Genomic DNA, 13,884 nt, shown 5'->3' on the forward strand with positions numbered 1-13,884 from the left:
ATCTCAAGGCGACCTTCCTGCGATTCTCTTTATTTTTGTTGTATTTTATAAGCATTAAAAACAGATAACTCAGACCCAGTTAACAAGTAACTTTTTTACTCAGCGGAGAAGCTTGTATATTGACTAAGAAAATCTAGTTTGAAAATCAACCAACAAAACGGTGTAGCATACTTTTAGTCACCTCCACAAGTATTAGAATTTTCTTCGCTACTCTCAGCAGAATCTATTGCAATGTAGTACATATATTTAATTGGAAGTGCAATCGTAAACCCTTCTCAATGCTGATAAATTATCCAAGAGGCACAAAGCCCATTCGGATCACTAGAAATGACGTTCATGCCCCATATAGCCCAGCATGTATAATGAACACAAAATGTCATTTGGGGATTTGCCATAGTTATCTTTAAATTACGACCTAAAAGCAGCAACTACTCATGTACGCAGCTGCTTAGAAAGAGATTACGCAGGACCTACAAGCTCATCATGCAGATTAAAGAAAACATAATTAGGAGGGAAATCGTAGTCATCTTTGGCCAAGGGCTCACAGTTCAATTGGCGATGCTGGGTCCTTCGCCTTTCGCCCATCGTCCTTAGACACCTGCAACGAAGCTATGGCCAAGTGAAATGGTTAAGTGAAATATGAATGTGCCAGGACTAAAGAGTGAGACGGAGCAGGGCGGCCTAACCCGTTCGTGTCAAAGGTTAATTACGCATACTGCAGGTCATTCCTTTACCCCCTACTCGCCTTCCTGTGGCAGCACACACACACAGCAGCAGCAGCAACTCAGATATGCACACTCCAGCCCACATGTACGAGTAGTATGCATGTTTGCTTAGCCATTTCCGGTTCGATTTTAGCCCAAATCTTGTCCATTTTCTAGCCTAAGCAAACAAACGGAAACTGGCTTAGTTGGAGCAGCCGCTGGGGAGTCCTGGCAAGCGGCTCTGTTTGGTCTCATATGCTAATCCCTACGACCAGCGTCATAAATCATTTTCAACCAACTGGAGAATGGATGGTGGCCAAGGGACAATGGAGGTCGGGGTTAAGTAAAGTTCGTCTGGGTCTAAAAGCATTTGAGGATGCCCTATCAGCATGTGAGTTCAAGCAAACATTCAGAGCGCATCTTGATTTTGGCCATACAATTTATGGCATGTTTTTATTAAAGTTAAAAACATATTTCCATTTTAGTCACAACATTTGGTGTTTTGTAGAATAAATCAGTTGCATGTAAACAATTTGTATTTATAGAATGATAGAGCATTGCTGAAAATTCTACTAAATATATATAAAACCGAAAACTATCATTTCAAATTATAAGCAATGCATCTCCGTTCCTTAATTTTTCAAAGCATTTAGGGAAAAGTATTTTTAGAAGTCAAATTCCAGTTCATGTTTGCTTACCGTGCTCTGGAGCATTTCCATCATCTGCACTTTCGTGCGCATTCTTCACGGGGTTTTCCTACTTTCCAGGGATGAGTTATGCCGCAATCTGTGGGAAGCAGGGTATAAAAAAATGTATGCCAGATCCTTGGGGATCTGGATCCTGCAATGCCCCACAACAACTGCAAGGACCAATAACAATGGCATGAATATAACAAAAGCTTCAGTCCCAGACCGAAAAGTAGCTTCAACTGGGGCTCAAGAAGCGGGTTTTTGTGTGACTCAGCCTCCGTCTTTTTGGATTTTGTGTGAGTTGCCACTGCCAGGTGAACAGTCAACAGTTGAAATCCGCATAAACATAGTTCCACTGAAATAAAAACGACAGCTGAATGTGCAAGTAAAACATTTTTAAACGAAAGTGAGCTCATGGCAAGCATAGAATTCCATTGATATGTAGTCAGCTATATAACTAAACTAGCACCTCTAAATAAAAGTCTAAACTGAAATACGTACTTCTGGTGTAAAAAAGGTGAATTTTCAATTAAAATACATTTTCTTTCTGTGCAATTGGGTGCGTATTTGCGGTATCTGTTATTGTTTTTGGAAAATTGCCCGAGCAGCAACGACAAATATGGCAGCAGCAACAAGAATCCCACATGGCCAGTGCAAATGCATTAAGGAAAGTGGCTGAGAGTGCAACAGTGGCGCCGGCATAAAGGGGGTGCTATTCACAGGGGGGTGAGCGGGGGTGGTGGCACAGAGGGGAGAGGGAAACCTGGCGCTGCCGTGTGGCCTGGTGTAGCAGCACTAAGAGATCATAATTCACACAAGTCGGCTAATAATTCAGTTAAGTTGAAATGCGCAACACACAAGTTGCACAGCTTCCACAGCTTCCACAGCAGCGGGGGCTGGGAAAGCGAACGCTGACGAAGTTGGTCACAGACGGGGGGGCAGAGGGTTTGCATGGGAGTAGAAGGGGGTGGAAGGGGGTCAAAGGATAAGTGCCACCACACACATACTCGTGCGCTTGGGAGCCATTTGGAGGCGCGCAGGGGGGCATGGCGAGTAGCTCTCCAATTTGGGTTTATGGCCTTTGTTTGGGAACTCGTTATGGAGGGGCTATCAGTTGCGGTTGAAAATGATCCATAAATTAATATTTAGATATAATATTTAATAGAGGTACTTGAAACCAAAGTTCTAGACAGTTTCAATTTATTTTGTTAGGCTATATAAAAGATAAGTAACAAAATCTTACAATACATTTTAAGATCTAATGAGTATGGTTTAAATTCTTAAACTTGTTAAGTGCAGCATGAACATATTTACCTTTTTTTTTGAGCTAAAACACTACATGTAAATTAGTTTGGTTTCTACCAACTAAACTGATCGATGGCGCAGCTGTTTTAAGGGAAATTCAATGTTCTTGCAAATTAGTTTCATTCTCCCACGTGAGTGAGTGAGTTCGTGTGGAAAAGTTTATTGCTTATAAGGACCAACTGCTCGACCTCCCTGTTCTCCTGAATGAAGCCCGAGTTTTGGCCATGTTGTTGTTTGGCTCGTTGCGCTGGCCAAGTCTTAGCTCTGTTTGCTGTGGTAGAGTGCATCCTTTCCTTCGCCCAAAAGTCTTGCTAAAACTAATTTTGCTGACTTAATAAAGTATAATATTACAGCCGAAATTATGGAAACCCGCCACAATGCCTTAAAACACACACTCTTTAAAATGTACAATAATTTTGAGAACTATTTCCTTAATTATTAACAGGGCAATACTTTTATAAAAAAAAACCATATTCCATTGGGTTATGTCAATTGGCTCATAATTAAAATATTTATGCGCACATATGAAGGCCACCGAACGGCAATAGGTCGGCCATTAGAGCCAAGGGCCAAATGAGCTGGCACCCTTTGGGCTTAAAACAGGAGGCGAGGCATCGTGATGGGGCAATGCATCTGCTTGGGGACAATTAGTGCAGCTCGTAAATATGCCAGAATGCGCTCGGATGCATCAATGAATGTGTCAATGATTAGGCACGCCGGGACAAAGGACACGATGGCCACGATGGCCACGATGATGGCGCAAATCGCAATGTTGCACTCCACGTTCGTTGAGCGCTTCGGTGGGGGGAGGGCCAGGGGCAGTGCGGGGAAAGGGGAACCTCATCGCCTAATGCAACTGCAGTGAAATTTAGAGGCGTGAAGGGAGCGAGGGGTCCGATCGCCGAAGGGAAGGCCATAATCAAGCGAATGGAAACAAAGGACAACGGCTGCCACAATACCGAGTGCACTGGGAGAAATTAAAAACAAAAATGTATATATATTAATAGTTTCTTAATAGATTAGATAAATAGAAATTCCATCTTAAAAGTATTTTATATATTTAATAAAAATATTCAATAAATTGAGAATTTAAGTTTCCTAATAGATTAGAAAAATAGTTATTCCATCTGAAATGTATTGCACATGCTAGATCCATTCATAATTGGTAGTCTACATTATACACCCAAATGGCACCTACACATTTTTTTAAGTATCGTAGAGCTGATAAGCAACTTGTGTTATCTCTTAGATAAGAAAAGTGGTAAGCATGTGAGCCAGTTCCAATCGTATTTATAATGCATGGCAAGCATGCAAAGAAACTTTTAATGCAACTATCCACTTTCCAGTATAAAGTATGAATAAAGAAGTGTCTGAACATTGAGTATTTTCTAGTGCACACACCCACATGCGGCGCAAGATACACACACACACACACGTGGTAGTGCCATCGCAGTCAATTTATTGTGACCAATATTACGCCGGACTGACTCGCCGGATAGCTTCCGTTTGGAGGAGCCCACAGGGAGGGGGAGGGGTGGCACGTAGGAGGGGGCGGGCTCACTGGGTGCATGTAAATTGAAAATTATGGCAATGCGCAACAAGATTAGCCAATGGCCAATGGCTGCTGGTGGTGCTGGCGGTTCAGAGCCTTCCTAACAAGACCCAAATGAATTTATCGAGAGATGGAGATGGCAGAAATGGGTGGAGATGGGGAGGGGACAGCGGGGCAGCGGGGCGCGAGTTGCACAGACATAAACTAAATGAATGCCCATGGCCGCCAAATGAAGTTATGACTTAATGTATACAGTTATCCATATATGTATGTTCATATATGGAGGTCGAGCAGATAGCAGTCGAAATATCTCTCAGCGGACATAAAGTTATACGGAATATAAATACACACACACTCGCATGATATGCAGATTTGGAAGCAAAAGTTGGCACAGCCTAGAGCGCAGAAATTATTCAAAATCAGCGAACAAAAACCAGTAATACTCAAAATTATGAGCATTTTATTTTCTGCCTAACAGAACAAATCATTTTCGAATATATACAGCTAAATATATGCGCCTGATATTCCAGAACATGTATCTTAGTAACAAACGAAGTTTTCGTTGCTACAAGAATACATTTTAGAAGTTTTTCACACTAAAAAGTTTACGAAAATGTTGATTACAATGCATATTTTTGATAAACACGACAAGGATCTCGTGCAGGACACTCACACACACACACACGGAAAAACACTGGAAAGTGGCCCAGGAATCGAGTGGATGAGGGTGGATGAGTGCACATCCCAGCTTCGATGTGTCAAATTCATTCCACTTTGGCGCTCTGCAGTCAGCAGAGTCAGTCGAGCACTTTTCTGCGCCATTTTGACACCGAATCAGAATCCGAAACACTCAGTCACTCACTCACACACACACACACACACACACACACATCTGCAGTGCGGGGAATCCCCGTTCGCAGAGCTGATAGAAATTTCCAATGAATCGCAGGCAGATCCTCATGCCACATTCACTGCTGCCTTATTATGCAAATGCTGCGACTCGAGATGCGCTCTCGCCTGCCAACGTCATCGATTTATAAGTTATGCAAAGAGCGGGAGCCAGAACTCACATACCTACCCACCGGCATGTCCTTCGCATCCTTCGCAGCTGGAAAGCATCGAGGCTTTCGCTGTTCGACTTCTATGTAAGCATGGCTTTACGTTGTAGTTGCCACTTTGGCTGACTGCAATCCGAAAATTTAACTAAAGCAAGCTGAGTGCAGCGACACTGAAAGAAACTAAGCGGCACTCTGCATATTATATATGGAGGTAACCATATATGGAGGAGGTAACTAACTTGCACTAGCATTGTTTTTTTTCACAATCAAATATAAAAAAAATTTCAAATTCAAATAATTTCATAAAAAAATAATGATCTTAATACATTTACACAGCTATCAAATTGCGCGTAATATAATTACAATTTATATTCACTTATATTTAAAGGAGGAGAACAACAATTACCCATGGATATTCATAAATACATATATAAATATAATTGAAATGTTTAAAATTCCAATTAAAAATAAATTATGCGAATTTAGCTTTTAACAGAAGAACACTGTTAAAGAAATTACATAACTGCTGCATTTTGTAGTATTTACAACGTTAAAAAAGTATCTTTGAAATGGCACACAAATTATCTGCACGGTTAAATCTAAACTTTTTCGCCGCTCCATTCTCATTGATTACAGCCGCACAAAAAACAAAGTGGGGCAAAAATGGAATCCTAACTAGAAGAACAGTAGATGGAAGAATGGATAAAATGGGTAAATAGAAGGGCAGAAAAACTTAAATCATTGGCAAATATCTGTTTACGATGCGGATTTTAATCAAAGTTTTTGCCACCGCACTAATTTTCGTTTTTTGCTTACCATGGTACTATACAAAGACAGAGAAACTAAACTAAATAAACGTTTTTAAATAAACGCAAAAACGGTGTTATTGCGCTAATGGTTAACTTATTGGGCGACCCTCGCACAGGCCATTATCGCCAATTGATTAATTTAAAATTGCTTTTCAGGGCATTTAAGTAGGGAACTAATAGCGTGTGTAATTAATTGATTGCCATTTTTATTGATGGCATTTTACATTATGGAAAATACAAATGTAAATGCAACTTTTGTATGGTTTTGCATGTTTGCTGTATTTTTCTTGTAAATTACGAGGTTAGCTTAACTATTGATTTAAAAGGGAACATAAACATAATTTTAATGAGCTAAGTGTTTTCTTTGTTAATCCTAAGACAGTCGATTTGAAAAATTAACCATGAATTGCACTATTAATTGATTTCATATTACTTGTAAATTAATAACCCCGAAAGGAAGTTCCAAAACTTCAGAATCAGCCCACGAACTTCTTCAAGCCAGTGTGACCCCACCCGCTCCTCATCACCTTTTCGCTCCATCTCGCTTCGGCACATCGATTGGCAAAAGCTCCGCTCGCACTCGATATCAGCTCACAACTTCGCTTGCAAGCTCGCAGCGAAAAGCTCACGATCACACGGGTCGAAATCGAAATCGAATCGCGGAAGGGAGCTTTTCGAAGTGCGAGCGTCGACGTTTTATTTCTGCGGCTCAGTCGGTTTTAGTTCGTTCTGTTGGAGAAAAGCAGCAATCACACGTTCGCAAGGTGAACGCGAAGACACAGCAAAGTAAGCCCCCCCACCACACACACCCACCCAAAGAAAATAAGTAATAATAAATAATGGTTGCAAAGCAGTTCTGGGCGATTTAAACAATTAGCGAAAGAAAGCGGCATTGAAATCCGACTTGAATTCGCCCCGAAAAAGTGACGAAGCAGCGATCAAAGCGCAGAGCGAAAACACGCACACAGACTGCAAGTGTGTTAGATAATAAGTGCAGCGCAAGCCCAAACTTAAGTAAAATAATCCCAGAATAAGCCGAATATAAATTAGTTTTCGAAGGAGCTTAAAAAAGTGCGGTATGAAAACGTGAAAATTTGCGCGTGGAAAATTATTTTGCCTTGTCAGCTGACCCCCTTCCCCGTGCTCGCTCCATCTCTGTCGCACCGCGGGTCTTGTGATCGCCGCCTCTCTGGCGCTCGCTTGCTCTCACGCTTCGAAACTCGAAATCGAAGTGGGAGTTTTTCGTATTCCGACAATGAAAAACCAATATGGAGAACGTGCGAGTTTAAAAGGAGGTCCCAAGATTTTTACCATTTCCCTTACCCACTTTTTTTTTCATTTGTCAGCTGACGGCAATGACAGTAGTCTTGTGATCAACGTCAAAAGCAATTGTCAAATATTCGAACTCGAATGGAGAGCGAGAGAGCCGGAGCGGAGAGTTGCTCTCCCACTCCACTCTCTTTTGTTTTTCTTCGCTGATAAATATGAAAACCCGCATATTTTGAAAAACAAGCGTTTCAGTTACATTCCTCCGTTGAATTTGTCAACCTGTGCGTGTGTTTTCTCAGCAATTAATTTATTTATTTAGCGATTAGTTTGATAAATTGCTCTGTTCGAACTTTCAAAGCTCTGTCACGTGAAACGAAAGCTCTGCTTTTAAAGTTTTACGCAGCATAACCAACGAGGGGGAGTTAAAAAATAATTAAATCAATAGAAAATAGTAACTGCTTACCTACCACTTATAACCTATAATCGAAAATCCGGAGCTGTGGACTCTCCCAGAACTTAACCTGTAAATGAAGCAGATACACCTTCACCTTGTCAGCTGACAGAGAGCCAAGAAAGAAATTAGTGATAAGAATATGGTCACCTTTATCTTTGCCCTTTTCCAACCATCATTTAACAATTTTCCCCCTCTATTTTCCCTCCATTGCAGTCGTTAAAACAGAATAAAGCAAAATGTCCAACCTTAAACGTTTCGATGATGAGGAGCGTGAGTCCAAGTATGGACGTGTCTTCGCTGTCTCCGGTCCTGGTAAGCACCCAACTATACTGACTAACCATAACTCATGCTATCTAAAAAAAATATACAAGTAAACTGGAAACCTTAATTCTATGAAGAATTCACACGTCTCTCTTTAATAATGGCGTCTTAAGAAATGAGCAACTATTTATCATTATTCAACAAGTTCAAACATTATTATCTTTATTTTTCGAAATTAAATTAAATAAATAACTACTTACTCTTAAAATTTTGTTGTATAATTACATTTTGTTTTAAAAAATAAAATTAAGTATCATTAACAGTAAAAGTTTTTGTAAATGAAAATAATTATGACCATGGAACCAATTTCCATCTTCGTTGGCTGAGTTATGAAAACTTGATGAGAATCATGTAGCCCCTCTAACCCAAGCAACCGCTTTATTCCAGTCGTCACTGCCGAGGCTATGTCCGGATCAGCTATGTACGAGTTGGTTCGCGTCGGTTACTACGAGCTGGTGGGAGAGATCATCCGTCTGGAGGGTGACATGGCCACCATCCAGGTGTACGAGGAGACCTCCGGTGTGACTGTCGGTGATCCGGTGCTGCGTACCGGCAAGCCCCTCTCCGTGGAGCTGGGACCCGGTATCATGGGCAGCATCTTTGACGGTATCCAGCGTCCCCTGAAGGACATTAACGAGCTGACCGAGTCCATCTACATCCCCAAGGGTGTGAACGTGCCCAGTTTGTCGCGCGTGGCCAGCTGGGAGTTCAACCCCCTGAACGTCAAGGTCGGCTCCCACATCACCGGAGGTGACCTGTACGGTCTGGTGCATGAGAACACCCTGGTCAAGCACAAGATGATCGTGAACCCCCGCGCCAAGGGAACAGTGCGCTACATTGCCCCCTCCGGCAACTACAAGGTCGACGATGTCGTCCTGGAGACGGAGTTCGATGGCGAGATCACCAAGCACACCATGTTGCAGGTGTGGCCCGTGCGTCAGCCCCGTCCCGTGACCGAGAAGCTGCCCGCCAACCACCCCCTGCTCACCGGACAGCGTGTCCTCGACTCGCTCTTCCCCTGTGTCCAGGGCGGTACCACCGCCATTCCCGGAGCCTTCGGTTGCGGCAAGACTGTGATCTCGCAGGTGAGAGGCGTCACTTGAATTGAGAGTTTATGGAGCGATGCCCCGTGTAGCCTCCTTACACTCAAGTGTCATTAAAATATAATCCCTGACCAATCCTTTATTTGCCCGCAGGCCCTGTCCAAGTACTCCAACTCCGATGTGATCATCTACGTCGGTTGCGGTGAGCGTGGTAACGAGATGTCTGAGGTACTGCGTGACTTCCCCGAGTTGTCCGTGGAGATCGACGGTGTGACCGAGTCCATCATGAAGCGTACTGCCCTGGTGGCCAACACCTCCAACATGCCTGTGGCTGCTCGTGAGGCCTCCATCTACACTGGTATCACCTTGTCCGAGTACTTCCGTGATATGGGTTACAACGTGTCCATGATGGCTGACTCCACCTCCCGTTGGGCTGAGGCTCTTCGTGAGATTTCGGGTCGTCTGGCTGAGATGCCTGCCGATTCCGGCTACCCAGCCTACTTGGGAGCTCGTCTGGCTTCCTTCTACGAGCGTGCCGGTCGCGTCAAGTGCTTGGGTAACCCTGAGCGCGAGGGATCCGTGTCCATTGTCGGAGCTGTGTCTCCTCCTGGTGGTGACTTCTCCGATCCCGTGACATCCGCCACTCTGGGTATCGTACAGGTGTTCTGGGGTCTCGACAAGAAACTGGCCCAGCGCAAGCACTTCCCCTCGATCAACTGGCTGATTTCGTACTCCAAGTACATGCGTGCCCTGGATGACTTCTATGACAAGAACTTCCCCGAATTCGTGCCACTGCGTACCAAGGTCAAGGAGATCCTGCAGGAGGAAGAGGATCTGTCTGAGATCGTGCAGCTGGTCGGCAAGGCCTCTCTGGCCGAGACCGACAAGATCACGCTGGAGGTGGCCAAGCTGCTGAAGGACGATTTCCTGCAGCAGAACTCCTACTCCTCGTACGATCGCTTCTGCCCCTTCTACAAGACCGTGGGCATGCTGAGGAACATCATCGACTTCTACGACCTGGCCCGTCACTCCGTGGAGTCGACGGCTCAGTCCGAGAACAAGATCACCTGGAACGTGATTCGTGAGGCTATGGGCAACATTATGTACCAGCTGTCGTCCATGAAGTTCAAGGTGGGTTATCATACAGAATTTCGTAGAGACTGGTTAACCACATTTCCCTATTAATTTCAGGACCCTGTTAAGGATGGTGAGGCCAAGATCAAGGCTGACTTCGAGCAGCTGCACGAGGACCTGCAGCAGGCCTTCAGGAATCTGGAGGACTAGAGACCGCGTTGGCCCTACTTTTACACTCTAATCTTATATTTGTTATATAGTTAACGTTTAAAAATGAAAGCAGTCAAAAACCACCCGAAAAGCCTAATCAAACACCAACAATTCCGTGCTGCATTCGATGAAAAACAAAAGTCCAACAAATACCACAACTTCTTGCTGCCTGCGAGAGACGTAAACATTCCGGCCTGCGGTTAATACTTTTTCCTAACCACGCCCCCTCCGCCCGCTGAAGGGCAGCTCAAGGCAACAACAACTACAACGTCCTGCTATGTACTTCCATTTACAAGAACAACAACAACAGCACACTTGAATAAAAGTACACGGACACTAACGCACACACACAACACATACATAAAAGACACAAATACAAATGCATGCATAAATAGTATTATTGTTTAATGAATGGAAATTCTTGTTTATTTGTGAAAAAGTCATGTTTTCTCCTGTTTGTTTGTTAAATTTATGTAAATATTTAAAGTATGAAATATTAAATGTACGAATAAAGTGCAACAACAAATACATTTAATGTAATTGAAGTGAATTTCACTGGCAGCAAAAGTGGATTAAAAAACTGTGTCATCGATAAAAACATACTTTTTTTGTAACTTAAAACATGTATTTTTTTCTTTATGAACTTAATTTGGAAATGTATTTTAAATTTAAAATTTATAAACTTTTTTGTAGATACTTGACTATATGAACGATGGTCGCACAAAAGCAATGAAAATAGGAATTATTATAAAAAGTTACTATCATATAAAAATGTCAAAAGTCTAAAATCCTATATCAGTAGCAGTCATCATCCTAGTCTTTCCATACACTTCTGCCCCGTCTGATCTATTTATTTGACAATATTAGCAAAAATTGTACCAAGTGAAAAATTGTATATATTTAAGCGAAATGGAAAAGAAGTCCTGGGTTGCACCGCTTACCTCGTTCACTCAAAGTAATACAAGTCAAGACGACAACACAGCCCGCAGCTCGGGATCGCCAAACCAAGATGCGGAGCCTCGGTCCATGCCTAAGCCCGCCAGGAAGTGCACCTGTGTATCCTGCGCATGCCCACGACCTGACCGGAAAGCCCAACCGGCAGTCCCTGCCACCCAACTTCGCAAACCTGTACCTGAGCCGGAAAGCCCGCCCATTAAAAGCGATGACGAAGATAGACCCTCGAAACCATCGACGAGAGGGTCTGATCAATCCCACAAAAGCCTTCACATCACCATGGACGACAGGAATGAGGACTCGGGACTTGCGATCGAGCAGGTGGTGGAAACGCACAAATATTCGTCGGATGAGGACGAAGACGAGGTGGCGACGGGTCGCATTTTCGGAGTTTCCGGACCGGTGGTGAATGCCGAGGAGATGGCCGGAGCAGCCATGTACGAGCTGGTCCGCGTGGGACACTCCCAGCTGGTGGGTGAGATCATTCGCCTGGAGGGCGACATGGCCACCATCCAGGTGTACGAGGATACTTCGGGTGTGAGTGTGGGAGATCCTGTTTACCAGACGGGAAAACCGCTCTCCGTGGAACTGGGACCCGGCATCATGGGCAGCATCTTCGATGGCATCCAGCGTCCCCTGAGATCAATCAGTGAACTGACCAACTCCATCTACGTGCCCAAGGGCATCGATACGCCCTCCCTGCCCAGGACCATTCACTACGAGTTCACACCCGGAAAATTGAAGGTCGATGCACTGATCAACGGCGGGGATATCTACGGATCTGTTTTCGAAAACAGCATGATGCACGATCACCGCCTGATGCTGCCGCCCCGCTGCAAGGGGCGCATCAAGTGGTTGGCCCCGCCTGGGAACTACTGCGTGGACGAGGTGATCGTGGAGACGGAGTTCAACGACGAGATCACCAAGCACTCCATGCTCCAGGTGTGGCCGGTACGCAAGTGTCGTCCGGTGGAGGACAAGCTCCCCAGCACTTCCCCACTCCTGACTGGCCAGCGCGTTCTGGACGCCTTCTTTCCATGTGTCCAGGGCGGAACCACCGCCATTCCGGGAGCGTTTGGATGCGGAAAGACCGTCATCTCACAGGTGAGAGTGATACTTTTCTGTTTGATTTTATTCCTTTATATTTTAGAGTCTAATTGATTGCAATGATTCATGGCTTTAATCTTTCAGTTATAAAAGTAGTTTTTTATGGTAGAGCAATATTCTATTGAAATTATTACCCTAGTCCCTGTCCAAATACTCCAACTCCGATGTCATCATCTACGTGGGCTGCGGCGAGCGCGGCAACGAGATGTCTGAGGTTCTGCGGGACTTTCCACAGCTGGAGGTGGAGGTCAACGGCACCATGGAGTCGATTATGAAGCGCACCGCCCTGGTGGCCAACACCTCCAACATGCCGGTGGCTGCCCGAGAAGCCTCCATCTACACGGGCATCACCCTCTCGGAATACTTCCGCGACATGGGCTACCATGTGTCAATGATGGCGGACTCCACATCTCGGTGGGCGGAGGCGCTGCGAGAGATCTCCGGGCGTCTGGCCGAGATGCCTGCCGATGCTGGCTATCCGGCCTACTTGGGTGCCCGCCTGGCCTCCTTCTATGAGAGAGCCGGACTGGTGCAGTGCCTGGGCAGTCCCGAACGTGAGGGTTCCGTGTCCATTGTCGGAGCTGTGTCGCCTCCTGGTGGCGACTTCTCCGATCCCGTGACCTCCGCCACCCTGAGCATCGTTCAGGTCTTCTGGGGTCTGGACAAGAAGCTGGCCCAGAGGAAGCACTTTCCATCGGTGAACTGGCTGCAATCCTACTCCAAGTACATGCGCACTCTGGACACCTTCTACGAGGAGTCCAATCCGGAGTTCAGCCTTCTGCGAGCCAAGGCCAAGAAGGTGCTGCAGGAGGAGGATGACCTGGCGGAAATCGTCCAGCTGGTGGGCAAGTCGTCGTTGAACGAGGAGGACAAGATCACCCTCGAGGTGGCCAAGATGCTGAAGGACGACTTCCTGCAGCAGAACTCCTACTCCTCGTACGATGCCTTCTGTCCCTTCTACAAGACCGTTGGCATGCTCAAGAACATGATGGCCTTCTACGATTCGGCGATCCTGGCGGTGCAGAATACGGCGGACAATGAGGCGCGGGTAACCTGGGGATTGATCCGGACAAAGGGCGCTCACGTTCTGTACGAGCTATCCACCATGAAGTTCCTTGACCCCAAGGTGGGCGAAGCGTCTATCCTGGAGAGCATGGACAAGCTGCATGACAATATCCTTGTCACTTTTCGGGATATAGAGGAGAATGTCGAGGACTATTAGAAGTTGTAAGGGATTAGTGCTGGCGAAGTTCAAAATTAAATGTATTGAGGCATTTTATAAGGAGATAAGTACTGACTAAATTAAAATTGACAAATTGATAGTTTAGAATTTAA

At 44.9% G+C, this 13,884-nt stretch overlaps 2 protein-coding genes across 3 annotated transcripts; both read left to right on the top strand.

Annotated features, from left to right (window-relative positions):
* Positions 1–6,769: 6,769 nt before the first annotated feature.
* LOC122617546 (V-type proton ATPase catalytic subunit A) lies at positions 6,770–11,028 on the top strand. Its single transcript, XM_043793453.1, has 5 exons — positions 6,770–6,903; positions 8,054–8,152; positions 8,549–9,246; positions 9,358–10,335; positions 10,396–11,028. The coding sequence occupies exons 2-5, from the start codon at positions 8,077–8,079 to the stop codon at positions 10,486–10,488; spliced, it is 1,845 nt and encodes a 614-aa protein (XP_043649388.1). The 5' UTR covers positions 6,770–6,903; positions 8,054–8,076; the 3' UTR covers positions 10,489–11,028.
* Positions 11,029–11,287: 259 nt separating this feature from the next.
* On the top strand, positions 11,288–13,884 carry LOC122611891 (V-type proton ATPase catalytic subunit A). 2 transcript variants are annotated; one of them, XM_043785277.1, is made up of 2 exons: positions 11,288–12,546; positions 12,634–12,732. In XM_043785277.1, exons 1-2 carry the CDS (start codon positions 11,398–11,400, stop codon positions 12,637–12,639), a joined length of 1,155 nt encoding a protein of 384 aa, XP_043641212.1. In that variant the 5' UTR covers positions 11,288–11,397; the 3' UTR covers positions 12,640–12,732. The 2 variants fall into 2 exon arrangements, with proteins under 2 accessions (XP_043641212.1, XP_043641211.1); XM_043785276.1 differs by having other exon boundaries at positions 11,290–12,546; positions 12,689–13,884.

Source organism: Drosophila teissieri, chromosome 2L, assembly GCF_016746235.2.
Source record: "Drosophila teissieri strain GT53w chromosome 2L, Prin_Dtei_1.1, whole genome shotgun sequence".
NCBI classification, from domain to species: Eukaryota; Metazoa; Arthropoda; class Insecta; order Diptera; family Drosophilidae; genus Drosophila; species Drosophila teissieri.

Excerpts from the sequence above, each read along its gene's own strand:
- LOC122617546 (XM_043793453.1), top strand. The coding sequence starts at position 8,077 with ATGTCCAACCTTAAACGTTTCGATGATGAGGAGCGTGAGTCCAAGTAT. Across the intron at positions 8,153-8,548 it reads CTTCGCTGTCTCCGGTCCTG|TCGTCACTGCCGAGGCTATG; the intron begins GTAAGCACCCAA and ends GCTTTATTCCAG. Across the intron at positions 10,336-10,395 it reads TGTCGTCCATGAAGTTCAAG|GACCCTGTTAAGGATGGTGA; the intron begins GTGGGTTATCAT and ends TATTAATTTCAG.
- LOC122611891 (XM_043785276.1), top strand. The coding sequence starts at position 11,398 with ATGGAAAAGAAGTCCTGGGTTGCACCGCTTACCTCGTTCACTCAAAGT. Across the intron at positions 12,547-12,688 it reads GAAAGACCGTCATCTCACAG|TCCCTGTCCAAATACTCCAA; the intron begins GTGAGAGTGATA and ends TTATTACCCTAG.